We start from the raw sequence: 24,416 nt of genomic DNA, 5'->3' as shown, positions 1-24,416 counted from the left end.
GAGAGTTCTGAGACTCTTCGAGCAGAAGAGATAGCAATAAGAAACAAAACCTTCCAAGATAACAACTTAATGTCTATGGAGGGCAACGGCTCAAATTGAGCCAGCTGTAAAACTGTAAGTACAAGGTTAAGGCTCCAAGGAGGAGCAACAGACTTAAAGACAGGCCTGATTTTGACCAAGGCCTGACAAAAAGATTGCACATCTGGCATATCCGCAAAACGTTTATGTAGTAAAACAGATAAAGCAGAAATCTGACCCTTCAGGGTACTGAATGACAATGCCTTCTCCAGGCCTTCCTGAAGAAAATATAAAATTCTAGGAATTCTAATTCTACTCCAAGAGTAGCCCTTGGATTCACAATAATAAAGATATTTACGCCATATCTTATGGTAAATCTTTCTAGTAACAGGCTTGCAAGCCTGAATCATGGTCTCAATGACCGACTCAGAAAACCATGCTTAAGCATTCAATCTCCAAGCAGTCTGCTTCAGAGAAATGAGATTTTGATGAAGGAAGGGACACTGAATCAGGAGGTCCTTCCTCAGAGGTAGTCTCCAAGGTGGGAGAGATGACATCTCCACTAGGTCTGCAAACCAGATCCTGGAAGGCCACACAGAGGCTATTAGAATCACCAGCACCCTCTCCTGTTACAAGCAATGACTCGTGGAAGGAGAGCAAACAGAGGAAACAGGTATGCCAACCTGAAAACCTAAGGAAACGCCAGAGCATCTATCAGAATGGCCTATGGATCTCTTGACCTTGAACCGTACCTTGGAATCTTGGCGTTCTGATGGGACTCCATCAGATCTAACTCCGGCACCCCCCATTTGAGGACTAAGCTGGAAAACACTCCCGGATGGAGTTCCCACTCCCCGGAATGAAAAGTCTGTCTGCTCAGAAAATCCCATTTCTAGTTGTCTACTCCTGGAATGTGGATGGCAGATAGACAGCAATTGTGGGTCTCTGCCCACTGAAAAATCAGAGTAACCTCCTTCATGGCTAAGGAACTCCGAGTTCCTCCCTGGTGATTGATGTAAGCCACAGAGGTTATGTTGTCTGACTGAAACCTGATAAACTGGGCTGAGGACAACTGAAGCCAAGCCAATAGAGCATTGTAAATCACCCTCAACTCCAAGATGTTGATGGGAAGAGCAGACTCCTCCTGAGTCCAAAGGCCCTGAGCTTTTAACAAGCTCCAGACTGCTCCCCAGCCCAGCAGGCTGGCATCCGTGGTCACAATCACCCAGGAAGGTCTCTGAAAACATGTGACCTGAGACAGATGTTCCTGAGAAATCCACCACGGGAGAGAGTTCCTTGGCGACTGATCTAACTCTATTCTCTGAGATAGATCCGCATGGTCCCCATTCCATTGTCTGAGCAGGCACAACTGGAAAGCTCACAAATGGAATTGAGCAAAAGGAATAATGTCCATGGAAGTCACCATCAGAACGATTACCTTCATACATTGAGCAACTGAAGTATGAGCAGTAGCCTGAAGAGAGGCAAGAGGAAATTATTTTGTTCATCAATAGAGAATCTATCATGGTCCCTAAGAACACTACTCTTGTAGCAGGCAAAAGGGAGCTTTTTTCCAGATTCACATTCCATCCGTGGGAACGAAGAAAAGACAACAATATCTCTGTGTGAGATTTTGCTTGTTAAAAGATGGTGTCTGAACCAATATGTCATCCATGTAGAGTGCCATAGCAATTCCACGAGAACAGATCACTGCCAAAAGAGCCCCCAGAATCTTTGAAATTATTTTGGAGCCGTGGCTAGACCAAATGGAAGGGCACGGACTGGAAATGTTTGTCCAGAAAGGCAAATCTCAGGAATCTATGATGGTCCCTGGGAATAGGAACATGAAGATACACATACTTTATGTCTTTGGTTGTCATGAACTGACCCTCTTGTACTAATGGAAGAATGGAGTGTATAGTCCATCTTGAAGGATGGAACTTTGAGAAACTTGTTTAGACACTTCAAGTCTAGAATGGGACAGAAAGTTCCCTCTTTTTTGGTAACCACAAATACGTTGGAGTAGAACCCAAGACCCTGTTCCTGCACTGGAACTGGAACTATCACTTCCAGGGAGGAAAGATGGTGTATACATTTCAAGAACGCCTCTCTCTTTATCTGGTCTGCCGATAATCTTGAGAGATGGAATCTGCCACTAGGAGCAAAAGTCTTGAATTCCAATTTATAATCCTGGGATACTATGTCCACAGTCCAGGGATCTGGGACATCTTGTACCAATGCTTGAGAGAACTGAGAAAGTCTGCCCCCCACCTGATCTGATCCCGGATTGAGGGCAAACCATTCATGCTGATTTGGAATCAGCTATGGGTTTCTTTGATTGTTTCCCCTTGTTCCAAGACTGATTGGGTTTCCAAAAAGACTTGGATTGTTCCTGCTTGGAAGAAGAAGGGGATGGCTTTCCTCTGAAGTCACGAAAGGAACGAAAATTACTCTGACATCCTTTAGGCCTATTCTTCTTATCTTAAGGTAGAAAAGACCCTTTTCCACCCGTAATATCAGAGATAATTTCTGCCAAATCGGATCCAAACATGGTTTTGCCCATGTAAAGAATCACCAGAAGCTTGACTTTAGAGGAAATGTCCACAGACCAGGATTTCAACCATAACGCCCTGCAGGCTAGGACAGCGAAAGTAGAAATTTTAGCTCCTAGTCTAACAACCTGTAAAATGGCATCTGCAATAAAGGAATTGGCCAACTTAAGAGCTTTAATCCTATCTTGAATTTCATCCAAGGAAGTCTCTACTTGAAGAGAATCAGACAAGGTTTCGAACCAATAAGATGCCACACTAGTTATGGTGGCAAAACACACAGCAGGTTGCCATTGGAGACCTTGATGAACATAAATTTTTTTCAAATAAGCCTCCAGCTTCTTGTCCATCGGATCCTTAAAAGAGCAGCTATCCTCAATAGGAATAATGGTTCTCTTAGAGTGGAAATGACCCCTTCAATTTTGGGTACAGTATACCAAGAGTCTTTAATGGAGTCCCCTGGTTTCTGCCATTCCTGTGAGATAATATCCCTAGCACGGGCTGGCTCTGAAGTGAGAAGGTTTATCAAAGAAACTATTAAATTTACTAGATTTCTTAGGAGTGACAGGGGTATCAGAGTCATCTAAATTAGCTAAAACCTCCTTTAACAATACACAAAGGTGTTCAAGCTTAAATCTGAAGGATACCACCTCAGTCCCAGAAGAAGGAATTATACTGTCTGAATTCACCCTCAGAAAGTCCAGATGTATCTTTCTCATCAGACTTATGAGAAAGGGCAACTTGGGAAGCAGAACTGAGAACAGGCACTTTACTTTCTGAATTTCTAGATTTCCTCTTGCATTTTCCCTATAATCTGGCAATGGCAGCTAATGCCGCAGATACTGCTGAAGATACCTGGGCAGCATTTTCTAAATAAACTCCACTAGGAGTTATAGAGGAACCTCAGGGCACTGCATGTGACACCATTGGGGTTTTGGACGTAACAGGAGAAAGCTGAGGTGTTACTTGAACAGCATCATCCTGAGAGACATTAAGCTCAAAAATTGTACCTTTATTTTGCAAGGTTTTCTTGACACATGAAGAATAAAATTGCATAGAAGCTGCAAATTTGTGCATCTAAACATATTAAGCATGAATTAATGAGAGCAGGCTCTTGCTCCATATCAGACATGTTGTGAAACAGTAAATAAACTTGTACAGATAAGTTTCACAGACTTTAATATTCAATTAAAATAAGCCAAGGAAAAAATACACTTCAGCTAAAATTATGTGAGAAAAGTTAAGAAAAACATTTAATAAACATCAAATAAACTTTTAAAATACCCCTCAGACAACCCCACGCCTCAATTACTGAGGTGCCTTACCACTACCACAGAGAGGCACCACTTCCTGGTACAATGAGAACCAGAAATATCTGTTTTTTCAAACCTGACAGTTTAAAATTTTGCGTTGTTTTATTTTAAAGCAAAGAGGAAATTAATAAACTGCTGAAATCGAAAATTTAGTCTTACTTTCAGTTTAAACTTGTATTGTTTTATCAAGTAAATATGTGTCAGAAAATAAAGCCTAATAAAAACATTTTACCATTTCTTTTTAAAAAAAGTTTAAATGTTTAAAAGTTTAAAAGTTTAAATGTTAGTCTCACATATGCTACAGTGCCTGCTTCATGCCCCAATGTAACCCATACAACAGGATTATCTATGTCCCAATAAAAAGCAGTGTCTTTTAATTTGTTAAGTGCATGGTTTCCCCAACTGAAAGAAAAAGCACGTACCTGCTCCGCTGTCCGGCATGTAGACAGTTACAAGGTATGAGAAGACACAGTTATTCACAGAGACCTTTGAAAAAGAAAAAACAGAGTAGCCAACTCTGGCTTTCTAAACTAGGGCAGCAATTGTTAGGAAAACGCAGTAAGTACCTCTTTACAAGACCCTAACTGCCTTAAAGCCGACTGCAAGAAATGATGTGGAATACGGCTATACCCCAAAACTTGCTTGTAGATTAAATGAAATTTTTTCTTCAGACACCTAAACTTCACCTCTTCCATGCACTAAAGGCAAAAAGAATGACTGGGGTTTGTGGGTAAGGGAGTGATACTTAGCAGTTTAACTGTGGTGCTCTTTGACTCCTCCTGCTGCTAGGAGAGATGTCCCCAACAGTAATTACTCAAGCCGTGGACTCACCATATCTTAGGAAAGAAAGCATAATTATGTTGCTATATAAATTCCTGGTAAGACCTTACCTTGAGTATAGAGTGTCGTTCTAGGGACCAATTTATTTAAAGGACACTGCAGAATTAGAAAAGTTCAAAGAAGAGCCACCAAACGTATTACTTATAAGAGGGATGCAGGATTTAAACTACTCTTTAAAGGTGATATGATTTAAACAAAACTTCTATTAACAAACAGCTAGATTACGAGTTTGGCGTTATGAGTGAAAAAGCAGGATTATGCTTCATAATGATGCTTTTTCCCTAACGCCACTATTACAAGTCTTGTCAGAACAGGTGTACCGCACACCTTTTTGGCTGTCATGCAACATTAGTACCGCACTTTTAAAAATGGGACTTTCATAGCGCCGGTATTACAAGTTTTGCCGTGAGGCCAAAACAGTGAGCGGTACAGCCTAAAATGACAAGATTCGTACAGCTATCTAAAGTCAGTAGTTATGAGTTTTACATTACAAAGCTGTAACATAAAACTGATAACTAAAGTGTTAAATTGTACACTAACACCCATAAACTACCTATTAACCCCTAAACCGAGGCCCTGCCGCATCGCAAAAACTATAATAAAATATTAACCCCTAATTTGCCGCTCCAGACATCACCGCCACTTTAAAAAATTATTAACCCCAATTCCACCACTCCCCGACATCATCACCACTATAATAAACCTATTAACCCCTAAACCACCGCCCTTCCGCATCGCAAACACTATTTAAATATTATTACCCCCTAATCTTCCGTCCGCCAACACCGCCACTATAATAAACCTATAATAAACCTATTAACCACTAAACCTCTGGCCTCCCACATCACTACATAAATATATTAACCCCTAAACCTAAACCTAACGTAACCCTAAGCCTAAGAGGCCCATAGTCTAGGTAGACTAGTTAGTAGTAAATAGTTATTAACTATTTATTAACTGCCTAGTTAAAATAAATACAAATTTACCTGTAAAATAAAACCTAACCTGCCTTAGACTAAAACCTAACATTACAATAAAATAAAATAAATAAAATTAATAAAATTAAATTATCTAAATTACAAAAAAAATAAACACTAAGGCCTAGATTTGGAGTTTGGCGGTAGCTACCGCCGGTATTTGGAGTCAGTCAAAAAAGGGTCTAACGCTCACTTTTCAGCCGCGACTTTTCCATACCGCAGATCCCCTTACGTCATTTGCGTATCCTATCTTTTCAATGGGATCTTTCTAACTCCGGTATTTAGAGTCGTGGCTGAAGTGAGCGTTAGAAATCTAATGACAAAACTCCAGCCGCAGAAAAAAGTCAGTAGTTAAGAGCTTTCTGGGCTAACGCCGGTTCATAAAGCTCTTAGCTACTGTGCTTTAAAGTACACTAACACCCATAAACTACCTATGTACCCCTAAACCGAGACCCCCCACATCGCCGACACTCGATTACATTTTTTTAACCCCTAATCTGCCGACCGCCACCTACGTTATACTTATGTACCCCTAATCTGCTGCCCCTAACACCGCCGACCCCTGTATTATATTTATTAACCCCTAACCTGCCCCCCACAACATCGCCGCCAGCTACCTACAATAATTAACCCCTAATCTGCCGACCGCAAAGCGCCGCCACCTACATTATAGCTATGTACCCCTAATCTGATGCCCCTAACACCGCCGACCCCTATATTATATTTATTAACCCCTAATCTGCCCCCCAAAACGTCGCCTCCACCTGCCTACACTTATTAACCCCTAATCTGCCGAGCGGACCGCACCGCTATTATTATAAAGTTATTAACCCCTAATCCGCCTCACTAACCCTATAATAAATAGTATTAACCCCTAATCTGCCCTCCCTAACATCGCCGACACCTAACTTCAATTATTAACCCCTAATCTGCCGACTGGAGCTCACCGCTATTCTAATAAATGTATTAACCCCTAAAGCTAAGTCTAACCCTAACACTAACACCCCCCTAAGTTAAATATAATGTTAATCTAACAAAATTAATTAACTCTTATTAAATAAATTATTCCTATTTAAAGCTAAATACTTACCTGTAAAATAAATCCTAATATAGCTACAATATAAATTATAATTATATTATAGCTATTTTAGGATTAATATTTATTTTACAGGTAACTTTGTATTTATTTTAACCAGGTACAATAGCTATTAAATAGTTAAGAACTATTTAACCTCTTAAGGACATATGACGGAATTTTTCCGTCATAAAACAATTGAGCAAACAGAAAGATGTGTCCTTAAAAGGTTAATAGCTAAAATAGTTAAAATAATTACAAATTTACCTGTAAAATAAATCCTAACCTAAATTACAATTAAACCTAACACTACACTATCAATAAATTAATTAAATAAAATACCCATAATTATCTACAATTAAACCTAACACTACACTATCAATAAATAAATTAAATACAATTCCTACAAATAAATACAATGAAATAAACTAACTAAAGTACAACAAATAAAAAAGAACTAAGTTACAAAAAAATAAAAAAATATTTACAAACATTAGAAATATATTACAACAATTTTAAACTAATTACTCATACTCTAAGCCCCCTAATAAAATAACAAAGCCCCCCAAAATAAAAAAATGCCCTACCCTATTCTAAATTACTAAAGTTCAAAGCTCTTTTACCTTACCAGCCCTGAACAGGGCCCTTTGCGGGGCATGCCCCAAGAAGTTCAGCTCTTTTGCCTGTAAAAAAAAACATGCAATACCCCCCCAACATTACAACCCACCACCCACATACCCCTAATCTAACCCAAACCCCCCTTAAATAAACCTAACACTAAGCCCCTGAAGATCTCCCTACCTTGAGTCGTCTTCACCCAGCCGAGCCAAATTCTTCATCCAAGCGGAGCAAGAAGAGGTCCTCCATCCGGTAGAAGTCTTCATCCAAGCGGGGCAGAAGAGGTCTTCCATCCGATTGAATTCTTCATCCAAGAGGCATCTTCTATCGCCATCCATCCGGAGCGGAGCGGCAGCATCCTGAAGACCTCCGACGCGGAATTCGAGGGACGCCATTTTGGATGACGTCATTTAAAGGAACCGTCATTCGTCGTTCAGTCGTCGGCCAGGATGGATGTTCCGTGTCGGAGGTCTTCAGGATGCTGCCGCTCCGGATGGATGACGATAGAAGATGCCTCTTGGATGAAGACTTCAATCGGATGGAAGACCTCTTCTGCCCCGCTTGGATGAAGACTTCTACCGGATGGAGGACCTCTTCTTGCTCCGCTTGGATGAAGAATTTGGCTCGGCTGGGTGAAGACAACTCAAGGTAGGGAGATCTTCAGGGGCTTAGTGTTTATTTAAGGGGGGTTTGGGTTAGATTAGGGGTATGTGGGTGGTGGGTTGTAATGTTGGGGGGGGTATTGTATGTTTTTTTTTACAGGCAAAAGAGCTGAACTTCTTGGGGCATGCCCCGCAAAGGGCCCTGTTCAGGGCTGGTAAGGTAAAAGAGCTTTGAACTTTAGTAATTTAGAATAGGGTAGGGCATTTTTTTATTTTGGGGGGCTTTGTTATTTTATTAGGGGGCTTAGAGTAGGTGTAATTAGTTTAAAATTGTTGTAATATATTTCTAATGTTTGTAAATATTTTTTTATTTTTTGTAACTTAGTTCTTTTTTATTTGTTGTACTTTAGTTAGTTTATTTCATTGTATTTATTTGTAGGAATTGTATTTAATTTATTTATTGATAGTGTAGTGTTAGGTTTAATTGTAGATAATTATAGGTATTTTATTTAATTAATTTATTGATAGTGTAATGTTAGGTTTAATTGTAACTTAGGTTAGGATTTATTTTACAGGTAAATTTGTAATTATTTTAACTATTTTAGCTATTAAATAGTTCTTAACTATTTAATAGCTATTGTACCTGGTTAAAATAAATACAAAGTTACCTGTAAAATAAATATTAATCCTAAAATAGCTATAATATAATTATAATTTATATTGTAGCTATATTAGGATTTATTTTACAGGTAAGTATTTAGCTTTAAATAGGAATAATTTATTTAATAAGAGTTAATTAATTTCGTTAGATTAAAATTATATTTAATTTAGGGGGGTGTTAGTGTTAGGGTTAGACTTAGCTTTAGGGGTTAATACATTTATTAGAATAGCAGCGAGATTAGGTCGGCAGATTAGGGGTTAATAATTGAAGTTAGGTGTCGGCGATGTTAGGGAGGGCAGATTAGGGGTTAATACTATTTATTATAGGGTTAGTGTGGCGGATTAGGGGTTAATAACTTTATTATAATAGCGGTGCGGTCCGGTCGGCATATTAGGGGTCAATAAGTGTAGGCAGGTAGAGGCGACGTTGTGGGGGGCAGATTAGGGGTTAATAAATATAATATAGGGGTCGGCGGTGTTAGGGCAGCAGATTAGGGGTACATAGGGATAATGTAAGTAGCGACAGTTTACGGAGCGGCAGATTAGGGGTTAATAATAATATGCAGGGGTCAGCGATAGCGGGGGCGGCAGATTAGGGGTTAATAAGTGTAAGGCTAGGGGTGTTTAGACTCGGGGTACATGTTAGAGTGTTAGGTGCAGACGTAGGAAGTGTTTCCCCATAGCAAACAATGGGGCTGCGTTAGGAGCTGAACGCGGCTTTTTTGCAGGTGTTAGGTTTTTTTTCAGCTCAAACAGCCCCATTGTTTCCTATGGGGGAATCGTGCATGAGCACGTTTTTGAGGCTGGCCGCGTCCGTAAGCAACTCTGGTATCGAGAGTTGCAGTGGCGTTAAATATGCTCTACGCTCCTTTTTTGGAGCCTAACGCAGCCATTCTGTGGACTCTCAATCCCAGAGTTATTTTAAAGGTGCGGCCAGAAAAAAGCCAGCGTTAGATAAGCGGGTCGCTACCGATAAAACTCTAAATCTAGCCGTAAATTAAACAAAATAGAAAATGAAATTATCAAAAATAAAAACGAATTACTCCTAATCTAATAGCCCTATAAAAAATAAAAAAGCCCACCCAAAATAAAAAAAAACTAGTCTACACTAAACTGCCAATGGGCCTTAAAAGGGCCTTTTGCGGGGCATTGCCCCAAAGAAATCAACTCTTTACCTGTAAAAAAAATACAAACACCCCCCCCAACAGTAAAACCCACCACCCACCCAACCAAACCCCCCAAATAAAAAACATAATTTATGTAAGAATTTACCTGATAAATTCATTTCTTTCATATTGGCAAGAGTCCATGAGCTAGTGACGTATGGGATATACAATCCTACCAGGAGGGGCAAAGTTTCCCAAACCTCAAAATTCCTTCAAATACACCCATCACCACACCCACAATTCAGTTTAACGAATAGCCAAGAAGTGGGGTGATAAAGGAGTAAAAAAGCATCAACAAAGGAATTGGAATAATTGTGCTTTATACAAAAAATCATAACCACAATAAAAAGGGTGGGCCTCATGAAAGAAATGAATTTATCAGGTAAATTCTTACATAAGAATGTCCATGAGCAAGTGATGTATGGGATAGCAATACCCAAGATGTGGAACTCCACGCAAGAGTCACTAGAGAGGGAGGGATAAAAAATAAAGACAGCCAATTCTGCTGAAAAAAATTAATCCACGACCCAAATCATAAGTTTTAATCTTATAAAGGAAAAGAAAAAAACTGAAAATGTAAGCAGAAGAATCAAACTGAAACAGCTGCCTGAAGAACTTTTCTACCAAATACTGCTTCTGAAGAAGAAAAAAACATAAAAATGGTAGAATTTAGTAAATGTATGCAAAGAAGACCAAGTTGCTGCTTTGCAAATCTGATCAACTGAAGTTTCATTCTTAAAAGCCCAGGAAGTGGAAACTGACCTAGTAGAATGAGCTGTAATCCTCTGAGGCAGGGATTTACCCGACTCCAGATAAGCGTGATGAATCAAAAGCTTTAACCAAGAAGCCAAAGAAATGGCAGAAGCCTTCTGACCTTTCCTAGAACCAGAAAAGATAACAAATAGACAAGAAGTCTTCCTGAAAACTTTAGTAGCTTCAACATAATATTTCAAAGCTCTCACCACATCCAAAGAATGTAAAGATCTTTCCAAAGAATTCTTAGGATGAGGACACAAAGAAGGGACAACAATTTCCCTACTAATGTTGTTGGAATTCACAACTTTAGGTAAGAATTTAAATGAAGTCTGCAAAACTGCCTTATCCTGATGAAAAATCAGAAAAGGAGACTCACAAGAAAGAGCATATAATTCAGAAACTCTTCAAGCAGAAGAGATGGCCAAAAGAAACAACACTTTCCAGGAAAGCAATTTAATGTCCAAAGAATGCATAGGCTCAAACGGAGGAGCCTGCCTTCAAAAGCAAATTAAGACTCCAAGGAGGAGAGATTGATTTAATGACAGGCTTGATACGAGCCTGTACAAAACAATGAATATCAGGGAGTTTAGCAATCTTTCTGTGGAATAAAACAGAAAGAGCAGAAATTTGTCCTTTCAAGGAACTTGCACACAAACCCTTATCCAAACCATCCTGAAGAAACTGTAAAATTCTAGGGCCTAGATTTAGAGTTTTGTCGGTAAGGACCCGCGTAGCTAACGCCGGCTTTTTTCTGGCCGCACCATAAAAATAACTCTGGTATTGAGAGTCTACATAAAGGCTGCGTTAGGCTCCAAAAAAGGAGCGTAGAGCATTTTTAACGCAGCTTCAACTCTCGATACCAGAGTTGCTTACGCAAGCGGCCAGTCTCAAAAACGTGCTCGTGCACGATTCCCCCATAGAAAACAATGGGGCTGTTTGAGCTGAAAAAAAAACTAACACCTGCAAAAAAGCTGCGTTCAGCTCCTAACGCAGCCCCATTGTTTGCTATGCGGAAACACTTCCTACGTCTGCACTTAACACCCTAACATGTACCCCGAGTCTAAACACCCCTAACCTTACACTTATTAACCCCTAATCTGCCGCCCCCACTATCGCTGACCCCTGCATATTATTATTAACCCCTAATCTGCCGCTCCGTAAACCGCCGCTACTTACATTATCCTTATGTACCCCTAATCTGCTGCCCTAACATCGCCGACCCCTATATTATATTTATTAACCCCTAATCTGCCCCCCACAACGTCACCTCCACCTGCCTACACTTATTAACCCCTAATTTGCCGAGCGGACCTGAGCGCTACTATAATAAAGTTATTAACCCCTAATCCGCCTCACTAACCCTATAATAAATAGTATTAACCCCTAATCTGCCCTCCCTAACATCGCCGACACCTAACTTCAATTATTAACCCCTAATCTGCCGACCGGAGCTCACCGCTATTCTAATAAATGTATTAACCCCTAAAGCTAAGTCTAACCCTAACACTAACACCCCCCTAAATTCAATATAATTTTAATCTAACGAAATTAATTAACTCTTATTAAATAAATTATTCCTATTTAAAGCTAAATACTTACCTGTAAAATAAACCCTAATATAGCTACAATATAAATTATAATTACATTGTAGCTATTTTAGGATTAATATTTATTTTACAGGCAACTTTGTAATTATTTTAACTAGGTACAATAGCTATTAAATAGTTAAGAACTATTTAATAGTTACCTAGTTAAAATAATTACAAAATTACCTGTAAAATAAATCCTAACCTAAGTTACAATTAAACCTAACACTATACTATCATTAAATTAATTAAATAAAATACCTACAATTACCTACAATTAAACCTAACACTACACTATCAATACATTAATTAAATACAATATCTACAAATAACTACAATGAAATAAACTAACTAAAGTACAAAAAATAAAAAAGAACTAAGTTACAAAAAATAAAAAATATCTACAAACATAAGAAAAATATTACAACAATTTTAAACTAATTACACCTACTCTAAGCCCCCTAATAAAACAACAAAGCCCCCCAAAATAAAAAATGCCCTACCCTATTCTAAATTACTAAAGTTAAAAGCTCTTTACCTTACCAGCCCTGAACAGGGCCCTTTACAGGGGCATGCCCCACGAAGTTCAGCTCTTTTGCCTGTAAAAAAAACATACAATACCCCCCCCCAACATTACAACCCACCACCCATATACCCCTAATCTAACCCAAACCCCCCTTAAATAAACCTAACACTAAGCCCCTGAAGATCTTCCTACCTTATCTTCACAATACCAGGTTCACCGATCCGTCCTGAAGAGCTCCTCCGATGTCCTGATCCAAGCCCAAGCAGGGGGCTGAAGATGTCCATGATCCGGTAGAAGTCTTCATCCAAGCAGGGCAGAAGAGGTCTTCCATCCGATTGAAGTCTTCATCCAAGCGGGGCAGAAGAGATCTTCCATTCGATTGAAGTCTTCATCCAGGCGGCATCTTCTATCGACATCCATCTGGAGCGGAGCGGCAGCATCCTGAAGACCTCCAACGCGGAACATCCATCCTGGCCGACGACTGAACGACGAATGACGGTTCCTTTAAATGTCATCATCCAAGATGGCGTCCCTCGAATTCCGATTGGCTGATAGGATTCTATCAGCCAATCGGAATCAAGGTAGGAATATTCTGATTGGCTGATGGAATCAGCCAATCAGAATCAAGTTCAATCCGATTGGCTGATCCAATCAGCCAATCAGATTGAGCTTGCATTCTATTGGCTGTTCCGATCAGCCAATAGAATGCGAGCTAAATCTGATTGGCTGATTCCATCAGCCAATCAGAATATTCCTACCTTAATTCCGATTGGCTGATAGAATCCTATCAGCCAATCGGAATTCGAGGGACGCCATCTTGGATGACGTCATTTAAAGGAACCGTCATTCGTCGTTCAGTCGTCGGCCAGGATGGATGTTCCGCGTCGGAGGTCTTCAGGATGCTGCCGCTCCGCTCCAGATGGATGTCGATAGAAGATGCCGCCTGGATGAAGACTTCAATCGGATGGAAGACCTCTTCTGCCCCGCTTGGATGAAGACTTCAATCGGATGGAAGACCTCTTCTGCCCCGCTTGGATGAAGACTTCTACCGGATCATGGACATCTTCAGCCCCCCGCTTGGGCTTGGATCAGGACATCGGAGGAGCTCTTCAGGATGGATCGGTGAACCTGGTATGGTGAAGATAAGGTAGGAAGATCTTCAGGGGCTTAGTGTTAGGTTTATTTAAGGGGGGTTTGGGTTAGATTAGGGGTATGTGGGTGGTGGGTTGTAATGTTGGGGGGGGTATTGTATGTTTTTTTTACAGGCAAAAGAGCTGAACTTCTTGGGGCATGCCCCGCAAAGGGCCCTGTTCAGGGCTGGTAAGGTAAAAGAGCTTTTAACTTTAGTAATTTAGAATAGGGTAGGGCATTTTGTTATTTTGGGGGTCTTTGTTATTTTATTAGGGGGCTTAGAGTAGGTGTAATTAGTTTAAAATTGTTGTAATATTTTTCTTATGTTTGTAGATATTTTTTTATTTTTTGTAACTTAGTTCTTTTTTATTTTTTGTACTTTAGTTAGTTTATTTCATTGTAGTTATTTGTAGATATTGTATTTAATTAATTTATTGATAGTGTAGTGTTAGGTTTAATTGTAGGTAATTGTAGTTATTTTATTTAATTAATTTAATGATAGTATAGTGTTAGGTTTAATTGTAACTTAGGTTAGGATTTATTTTACAGGTAATGTTGTAATTATTTTAACTAGGTAACTATTAAATAGTTCTTAACTATTTAATAGCTATTGTACCTGGTTAAAATAATTACAAAGTTGCCTGTAAAATAAATATTAATCCTAAAATAGCTACAATGTAATTATAATTTATATTGTAGCTATATTAGGATTTATTTTACAGGTAAGTATTTAGCTTTAAATAGGATTAATTTAATAAGAGTTAATTAATTTCATTAGATTAAAATTATATTTAATTTAGGGGGGTGTTAGTGTTAGGGTTAGACTTAGCTTTAGGGGTTAATACATTTATTAGAATAGCGGTGAGCTCCAGTCGGCAGATTAGGGGTTAATAATTGAAGTTAGGTGTCGGCGATGTTAGGGAGGGCAGATTAGGGGTTAATACTATTTATTATAGGGTTAGTGAGGCGGATTAGGGGTTAATAACTTTATTATAGTAGCGGTGCGGTCCGCTCGGCAGATTAGGGGTTAATAAGTGTAGGCAGGTGGAGGCGACGTTGAGGGGGGCAGATTAGGGGTTAATAAATATAATATAGGGGTCGGCGGTGTTAGGGGCAGCAGATTAGGGGTACATAATGATAACGTAGGTGGCAGCGCTTTTCGGTCGGCAGATTAGGGGTTAATAAGTGTAGGTAGCTGGCGGCGACGTTGTGGGGGGCAGGTTAGGGGTTAATAAATATAATATAGGGGTCGGTGGTGTTAGGGGCAGCAGATTAGGGGTACATAAGTATAACGTAGTTGGCGGTCGGCAGATTAGGGGTTAAAATTTTTTAGTGGCGGCGATGTGGGGGGACCTCGGTTTAGGGGTACATAGGTAGTTTATGGGTGTTAGTGTACTTTAGAGTACAGTAGTTAAGAGCTTTATAAACCGGCGTTAGCCCAGAAAGCTCTTAACTACTGACTTTTTTCCTGCGGCTGGAGTTTTGTCGTTAGATTTCTAACGCTCACTTCAGACACGACTCTAAATACCGGAGTTAGAAAAATCCCATTGAAAAGATAGGATACGCAATTTACGTAAGGGGATCTGCGGTATGGAAAAGTCGCGGCTGAAAAGTGAGCGTTAGACCCTTTTTTGAGTGACTCCAAATACCAGAGTTAGCCTAAAACCAGCGTTAGGAGCCTCTAACGCTGGTTTTCACGGCTAACGCCAAACTCCAAATCTAGGCCTAGGAATTCTAAAAGAATGCCAAGAGAATTTATGAGAAGAACACCATGAAATGTAAGTCTTCCAAACTCGATAATAAATCTTTCTAGAAACAGATTTACGAGCCTGCAACATAGTATTAATCACTGAGTCAGAGAGACCTCTATGACTAAGCATTAAGCATTCAATTTCCATACCTTCAAATTTAATGATTTGAGATCCTGATGGAAAAACGCACCTTGGGATAGAAGGTCTGGCCTTAGTGGAAGTGGCCAAGGTTGGCAACTGGACATCCGAACAAGATCCGCATACCAAAACCTGTGAGCCCATGCTGGAGCCACCAGCAGCACAAACAATTGCTCCATGATGATCTTGGAAATCACTCTTGGAAGAAGAACTAGAGGCGGAAAAATATAGGCAGGTTGATAACTCCAGGGAAGTGTCAATGCATCCACTGCTTCCGCCTGAGGATCCCTGGACCTGGACAGGTACCTGGGAAGTTTCTTGTTTAGATGAGATGCCATCAGATCTATTTCTGGAAGCCCCCACATCTGAACAATTTGAAAAAACACATCTGGGTGAAGAGAGCACTCTCCCGGATGTAAAGTTTCATGACTGAGATAATCCGCTTCCCAATTGTCTATACCTGGGATATCGACCGCAGAAATTAGGCAGGAGCTGGATTCTGCCCAGACAAGTATCCGGGATACTTCTTTCATAGCCTGAGGACTGTGAGTCCCACCCTGATTATTGACATATGCCACAGTTGTGACATTGTCTATCTGAAAACAAATAAACGGCTCTCTCTTCAATAGAGGCCAAAACTGAAGAGCTCTGAGAATCGCACAGAGTTCTAAAATATTGATTGTTAATCTCGCCTCTTGAGATTTCCAAACCCCTTGTGATGTCAGAGATCCCCAAACAGCTTCCCAACCTGTAAGACTCGCATCTGTTGAGATCACAGTCCAGGTTGGACAAACAAAAGAGGCCCCTTGAACTATACAATGGTGATCTAACCACCAAGTCAGAGATAGTCGAACATTGGGATTTAAGGATATTAATTGTGATATCTTTGTATATTCCCTGCACCATTGGTTCAGCATACAAAGCTGAAGAGGTCTCATGTGAAAACGAGCAAAGGGGATCGCGTCCGATGCTGCAGTCATGAGACCTAAAACCTTCATGCACATAGCTACTGAAGGGAATGACTGAGACTGAAGGTTCCGACAGGCTGCAACCAATTTCAGACATCTCTTGTCTGTTAGAGACAAAGTCATGGATACTGAATCTATCTTGAAACCTAAAAAGGTTACCCTTGACTGAGGAATCAAAGAACTTTTTGGTAAATTGATCCTCCAACCATGTCTTTGAAGAAACAACACTAGTTGATTTGTGTGAGATTCTGCAGAATGTAAAGACTGAGCAAGTACCAAGATATCATCCAAATAAGGAAACACCGCAATACCTTGCTCTCTGATTACAGATAGTAGTGCACCGAGAACCTTTGAAAAGATCCTTGGAGCTGTTGCTAGGCCAAAAGGAAGAGCAACAAATTGGTAATGCTTGTCTAGAAAGAGAATCTCAGGAACTGATAGTGATCGGGATGAATCAGAATATGAAGATATGCATCCTGTAAGTCTATTGTGGACATATAATGCCCTTGCTGAACAAAAGGCAGAATAGTCCTTATAGTCACCATTTTGAATGTTGGTACTCTTACATAACGATTTAAGACTTTTAGATCCAGAACTGTTCTGAATGAATTTTATTTCTTTGGGACAATGAACAGATTTGAATAAAACCCCAGACCCTGTTCCTGAAAAGGAACTGGCACGATTACCCCAAATAACTTCAGGTCTGAAACACACTTCAGGAAAGCCTGTGCTTTCTCTGGGTTCACTGGAATGCGTGTACCCCTGAGAGACCATGTTCTGAATCTAATGATTTTGGACTGAATTTATCCAAACATCCTTGAAAATTTTTAATCTGCCCCCTACCAGCTGAGCTGGAATGAGGGCCGCACCTTCATGCGGACTTAGGGGCTGGTTTAGATCTCTTGAATGGCTTGGATTTATTCTAGATTGAGGAAGGCTTCCAATTGGAGACAGACTCCTTAGGGGAAGGATTAGGTTTCTGTTCCTTATTTTGTCGAAAGGAATGAAAACAGTTAGAAGCTTTAAATTTACCCTTAAATTTTTTATCCTGAGGCTAAAAAGCTCCCTTTCCCCCAGTGACAGTTGAAATTATAGAATCCAACTGAGAACCAAATAATTTATTACCTTGGAAAGAAAGAGATAGCAATGCTGATTTAGAAGTCATATCAGCATACCAAGATTTAAGCCATAAAGCTCTTCTAGCTAAAATAGCTAAAGCCATATATCTAACATCAATTCTGATAATATCAAAAATGGCATCACAAATGAAATTATTAGCATGTTGAATTAGTTTAACAATGCTATTCAAATTATGATCTGATACTTGTTGCACTAAAGTTTCCAACCAAAAAGTTGAGGCAGCTGCAACATCAGCCAAAGAAATAGCAGGCCTAAGCAGATGACCTGAACATAAATAAGCTTTCCTTAGATAAGATTCAAGCTTCGTATCTAAAGGATCTTTAAAAGAAGTACTATCTTCTGTAGGAATAGTAGTACATTTAGCAAGAGTAGAGATGGCCCCATCAACTTTGGGGATCTTTTCCCAAAACTCCAATCTATCAGTAGGCAAAGGATACAATTTTTTAAACCTTGAAGAAGGAGTAAAAGAAGTACCCAGTCTATTCCATTCCTTTGAAATCATATATGAAATAGCATCAGGAACTGGAAAAAACTCTGGAATAACTACATGAGGTTTATAAACCGAATTTAAACGTTTAGTCTCATCCATATCTAATGCAATCAACACTTCCTTAAATAAAGAACAAATTTACTCCATTTTAAATAAATAAGAGGATTTATCAGTGTCAATATCTGAGGCAGGATTCTCTGAATCAGATAGATCCTCATCAGAGATAGATAAATCAGTATGTTGTTGATCATTTGAAAATTAATCAACTCTATGAGAAGTTTTAAAAGACCTTTTACTTTTAATAGAAGGCGGAATGGCGGACAAAGCCTTCTAAATGGAATCAGAAATAAATTCTCTTAAATTTTCAGGAATATCCTGAGCATTAGATGTTGATGGACCAGCAACATGTAATGAACTACTACTGATGGAAACATTTTATGCATGTAAAAGTTTATCATGTCAACTATTACAAACCCCAGCTGGAGGAACAGTTACCACAAGTTTACAACAAATGCACTTAGCTTTGGTAGAACCGATATCAGGCAGCAGGATTCCAGTAGTAGATTCTGAGACAGGATCAGATTGAGACATATTGCAGTATGTAAAAGTAAAAACAACATATAAAGCAAAATTACCAATTTCCTTATATGACAGTTTCAGGAATGGGAAAAAATGCAAACAGAATAGGCCTCTGACATAGAAAAAAAGACCAGAGGCAAAAGGAATGAGGTCTTAAATAATGAAAAAATGTTTGGCGGCAAGTATGACGCACCACAAACTGAAAAAAAAATTTTGCGCCAAAAATGTCTGGAACGTAACTCGAGCGTCATAGATGATGCAACCTCGTGAAAAAACTCGGCGCCAACTAAGACACCGGAAATGACGAATTTGTATCAACATACGTAAATTTCACGCCAAAAAAGACTTGCGCCAAGAATGACGCAATAAATTATAGCATTTTGCGCTCTCGCGAGCCTAATACAGCCCGCATTCTAGAAAACCTCAGGTAAGATTTTTTTTTTTTAATGCATTTCCCAGATATGAAACTGACAGTCTGCAAAAAGGAAATATACTCATAAACCTGAATCATGGCAAATATAAGTATAAACATATATTTAGAACTTTATATATAAAGTGCCAAACCATAGCTGAGAGTGTCTTAAGTAAAAAGAAACATACTTACCAAAAGACACCCATCCACATATAGCAGATAGCCAAACCAATACTGAAACGAAAATCAGTAGAGGTAATGGAATATAAGAGTATATCGTTGATCTGAAAAGGGAGGTAGGAGATGAATCTCTACGACCGATAACAGAGAACCTATGAAATAGATCCCCATTCGGAAGACCATTGCATTCAATAGGTAATAATCCCTTCACATCCCTCTGACATTCACTGTACTCTGAGAGGAACCGGGCTTTAAAATGCTGAGAGGCGCATTTCAACGTAGAAATCTAGCACAAACTTACTTCACAACCTCCATAGGAGGCAAAGTTTGTAAAAACTGAATTGTGGATGTGGTGAGGGGTGTATTTGTAGGCATTTTGAGGTTTGGGAAACTTTGCCCCTCCTGGTAGGATTGTATATCCCATATGTCACTAGCTCATGGACTCTTGCCAATTACATTAAATAAATCTATCTAAATAAACCTAAGTTAACCATTACCATGAAAAGGGCATTTGGATGGGCATTGCCCTTAAAAGGGCATCTAGCTTTTTTACATTGCCCAAACCCTAAGCTAAAAATAAAACCCACCCAATAAACCCTTAAAAAAACCTAACACTAACCCCCGATGATCCACTTACAGTTTTCAAAGACCGGACATCCATCCTCATCCATGTGGCAGAAGTCTTCATCCAAGCAGACAGAAGTCTTCATCCAGATGGCATCTTCTATCTTCATCCATCCGGCGTGGAGCGGGTCCATCTTCAAGATATCCGGCGCGGAGCATCCTCTTCTTCCGATCGCTGCTGTAGAATGAAGTTTCCCTTTAAGTGACATCATACAAGATGGCGTCCCTTACATTCCGATTGGCTGATAGAATTCTATCAGCCAATAGGATATAAAGGTGAAAAAATCCTATTGGCTGTTGCAATCAGCCAATAGGATTGAGCTTGCATTCTACTGGCTGATTGGAATAGCCAATGGAATGCAAGCTTAATCCTATTGGCTTCTATCAGTCAATTGGAATGTAAGGGACACCATCTTGGATGACATCACTTAAAGGGAAACTTCATTCTACAGCAGCGATCGGAAGAAAAGGATGCTCCACGTCGGATGTCTTGAAGATGAACCCTCTCCACGCCGGATGGATGAAGATAGAAGATGCTGTCTGGATGAAGACTTCTGCCCGCTTGGATGAAGATTTCTGCCGGCTTTGATGAGGACTTCTGCCTGCTTGGATGAAGACTTCTGCCACCTGGTTGAGGATAGATGTCCGGTCTTCGAAAACTGTAAGTGGATCGTCGCGGATTAGTGTTTATTAGGTGGGTTTTATTCCAGCTTAGGGTTTGGGCAATGTAAAAGAGCTAAATGCCCTTTTAACGGCAATGCCCATCCAAATGCCCTTTTCAGGGCAATGGTTAGCTTAGGTTTATTTAGATAGGTTTTTATTTGGGGGATTTGGTTGGGTGGGTGGTGGGATTTACTGTGGTATTTGTGTATTTTTACAGGTAAAAGAGCTGAATTCTTTGGGGCAATGCCCCGCAAATGGCCCTTTTAAGTGTAGGCTAGGTTTTTTTTATTTTGGGTGGGCTTTTTTATTTTGATAGGGCTATTATTTTAGGAGTAATTCGTTTTTATTTTTGATAATTTCATTTTTATTTTGTGTAATTTAGTGTTTAGTTTTTTGTGTAATTTTGTGTAATTTAGATAATTGTATTTTATTAATTTATTTTATTTTATTTTATTGTATTGTTAGGTTTTAGTGTAAGGCAGGTTAGGTTTTATTTTACAGGTACATTTGTATTTATTTTAACTAGGTAGTTAGTAAATAGTTAATAACTATTTACTAACTAGTCTACCTAGGTAAAATAAATATAAACCTACCTGCGAAATAAAAATAAAACCTATTATGTAATAAAAACTATTAGTTATATTGTAGCTAGCTTAGTTTTTTTTTTACAGGTATTTAGTTTTAAATAGCAATTATTTAGGTAATAATTGTAAGTTTAATTTAGATTTATTTTATTTTTTAATTAGGGGGGGTTAGGGTTAGATTTAGGCTTAGGGTTATGTTAGGGTTAGGTTTATGCTTAGGGTTACATTAGGGTTAGATTTAGGGGTTAATATATTTATTTAGTGTTAGTGATTTGGGAGGCCAGAGGTTTAGGGGTTAATAACTTTAGTATAGTGGCAGTGACATTAGGGGCGGCAGATTAGGGGTTAATAGTTATATTTAGGTGGCGGCGATGTTAGGGGCAGCAGATTAGGGGTTAATAACTGTAATGTAGGTGGCGGCGATGTTAGGGGCAGCAGATTAGTGGTGTTTAGATGTGTTTTTTATGTTAGGTTTAAACGTAACTTTTTCTTTCCCCATAGACATCAATGGGGCTGCGTTACAGAGCTTTGGTTTCTGCTATCGCAGGTGTTAACACTCCCCATTGATGTCTATGGGGAAATCGTGCACGAGCACGTCAAAACACTGCTTGTATTTGGGTGAGGTATGGAGCTCAACGCAACCATATCGCCCGCACAAGCCGGGTTTAGCAAAACCTGTAATAGCAGCGCTATAGGGAGGTTAAATACCGCCGCTTTTGTGGTGGTCTTTAATTTCCCTATAGCGCTTAAAACTCGTAATCTGGCTGAAAGTTTGCTAATTCTTTTTTATTGCACACTTTCTGGGGCACCAGCTTCTACTGAGCATGTGCACAAGTTTACAGGGTATACGTATACTAATCTTTAATTGGCTAATGTCTATCAAATAATACAGGGGGCCGGCAAAGAGGGGAGGGGTTTGTCAGAAAAAAAAACTACTGCTTATTTGAAATTCAGAGTAAGTGTGATAGCATTGTCTTTGTATTATGCACTTGTTAATTATGTAATTGTACTGTATTTAGTGGTCCTTTAAAGGGACATAATACTCACATGCTAAATCACTTGAAACTGATGCAGTATAACTGTAAAAAGCTGACAGGAAAATATCACCTGAGCATCTCTATGTAAAAAAGGAAGATACATTACCTCACAATCTCCTCAGCTCAGTAAGTTCTGTGTAAAAAGTTATACTCAGCTGCTCCCAGCTGCAGGTAAAAAGATTAAAAAAAATGAAGAAATGAACAGCAGCCAATCAGCATCAGCAGTGCTTAGGTCATGAACTCTTACTGTGATCTCATGAGATTTGACTTAACTCTCATGAGATTTCATAGTAAGCTTCCCTTACCTGATTCGTGAAATAATATGAGAGTGCACGATGCTAGTCCCTTCAGATGTCCCAGGACAAACACACTAAAATGCTGCTTAGAAATCCTTTACAATGGGAGGTGGCTACTGAGGAACTTTTGAGGTAAAATATCTTTCTTTTTTACATAGAGATGTTCAAGTGATATTTTCTAATCAGCTTTTTACAGCTATGCTGCATCACTTTCAAGTGTTTAAACATTTGGGTATTATGGACCTTTAAGGCAAGAGAAAAGAAGATATATTTTTTTTTCATTTTAAGAGCAATCAAATCTTGAAACTTCTTGCTTATGTAGCTAGTGATTGCCAATTCCTAACATAAATTTAAAAACAGAATTGAGGAATATAATTGTGTGTGTTATTAGGGATCTTTGTCCCTGAAGATTAGGAATTTAATTAGTGTATCCCTCGATGAAGAAAATTCTTTAGGTTGGGCCTAATCTCCCAATGTTCTCTTTCCCCTGCTTTTTGTAGGTCCAGAATGGAGAGGAACAGTGCTTGAAGGAAATATTCTAGCTTTGAGGTTAATATTAAATAACTAAGGACGTTTTCTACTTGTTATTTTAATATGGATGAAGATATTTTTGCAGCAGGAAGAAATCCTTACTCTACAGAATTTTTATGAAATGTATTGTGTTTTCTTTGATTATATGTATTGTTAATTTCACAACTTTCCCTCTTTTTACTTTGTTTTAGTGTCAGGATTTATCAGTAATATTTTAGTATTTATTCAGTTGCTAATCAAAAGAGACGGTATATTTGAGGAAGTGTCATAACTAGTTTAACAATCAAAAGAATGGCAAGTAAGTGTCACGGGAGTGGAGAGAGATAATCAGAAAAAAAAATTGTTATAAATTAGGACTTGATGTAAGTTGCATATAAACTTGATGTCATAAACATTCTAAGATTTATTGACAAGGGTATGTTTCCCTGTAGGTTTTTTATTCGAAAGACAATTCTAGCATAACATTTTGGCTTTGTAGTTGTTAACTTTTTAAACCAGCAACTTCTCTAGCTCATGAAAGCTAGGATTTACAGCTTACGTTTGCATCAAATAAAACTTATATTCCCCACAGACTCTTTACAAAATAAAATGTATGTTTGCTGGAAAAACTGTGTACAAGTGCAGTGAACCAGTAATACAAACAATATATAATATATTATCAATAATACCCAGTGCTAGATTCAAAATTGAACTAATAAGCTTCCAACTACTTACATCTGCCAGGACAAATTGAATTTAAATAGTATACCATTTAGAATAATAACAACCGTAAAAATCTTTGTTCTTGTGTTATACACAGATCAATGTCATCTAGTAATAATAATAGCAAGCGTACTACTTATAATAAAAGAATGATAATTCTTACCAAAATATCTTTTGGAATTAAGTTATCAGGCAGGTAGTGTTGTGAATGATTTCTTCTGTGACGTGATATCTGGAAAACAACCAAAGTATATTAATTTTAAGAGTACTGTTCTTAATTAAACACAAACCAAATCTCTAATTTTAAATGTTTATATGTAAGAATAACATATCTGGTAAAGACCTCGGTTTCTTGGTAAAGGTCTATAGACTAGTGCCATGTCTTCTAATAGTACTACAATTTGAAGAACAAATGCAAAGTAAGAGGAGAGTCCCCTGTCCCTCTGAATTTCTTAAAATGCCAAAACCCCAAAAAGATCATGAAAACACACTGTACTAGCTAAT

The 24,416-nt window shown here is 38.8% G+C and overlaps 1 protein-coding gene across 1 annotated transcript in view; it reads right to left on the bottom strand.

Annotated features, from left to right (window-relative positions):
* The window catches only part of ARHGAP15 (Rho GTPase activating protein 15), a 1,708,250-nt gene that overhangs the window by 1,334,804 nt on the left and 349,030 nt on the right, over window positions 1-24,416 (bottom strand). The window contains exon 4 of the mRNA XM_053712626.1: window positions 24,076-24,144. Within this exon, the coding sequence (XP_053568601.1) occupies window positions 24,076-24,144 (69 nt within the window). The remainder of the gene's footprint in view (window positions 1-24,075; window positions 24,145-24,416) is intronic.

Source organism: Bombina bombina, chromosome 1 (genome assembly GCF_027579735.1).
Source record: "Bombina bombina isolate aBomBom1 chromosome 1, aBomBom1.pri, whole genome shotgun sequence".
NCBI classification, from domain to species: domain Eukaryota; kingdom Metazoa; phylum Chordata; class Amphibia; order Anura; family Bombinatoridae; genus Bombina; species Bombina bombina.
The sequence above is the reverse complement of the archived record's forward strand: the minus strand, read 5'-3'. Positions and strand labels throughout refer to the sequence as shown.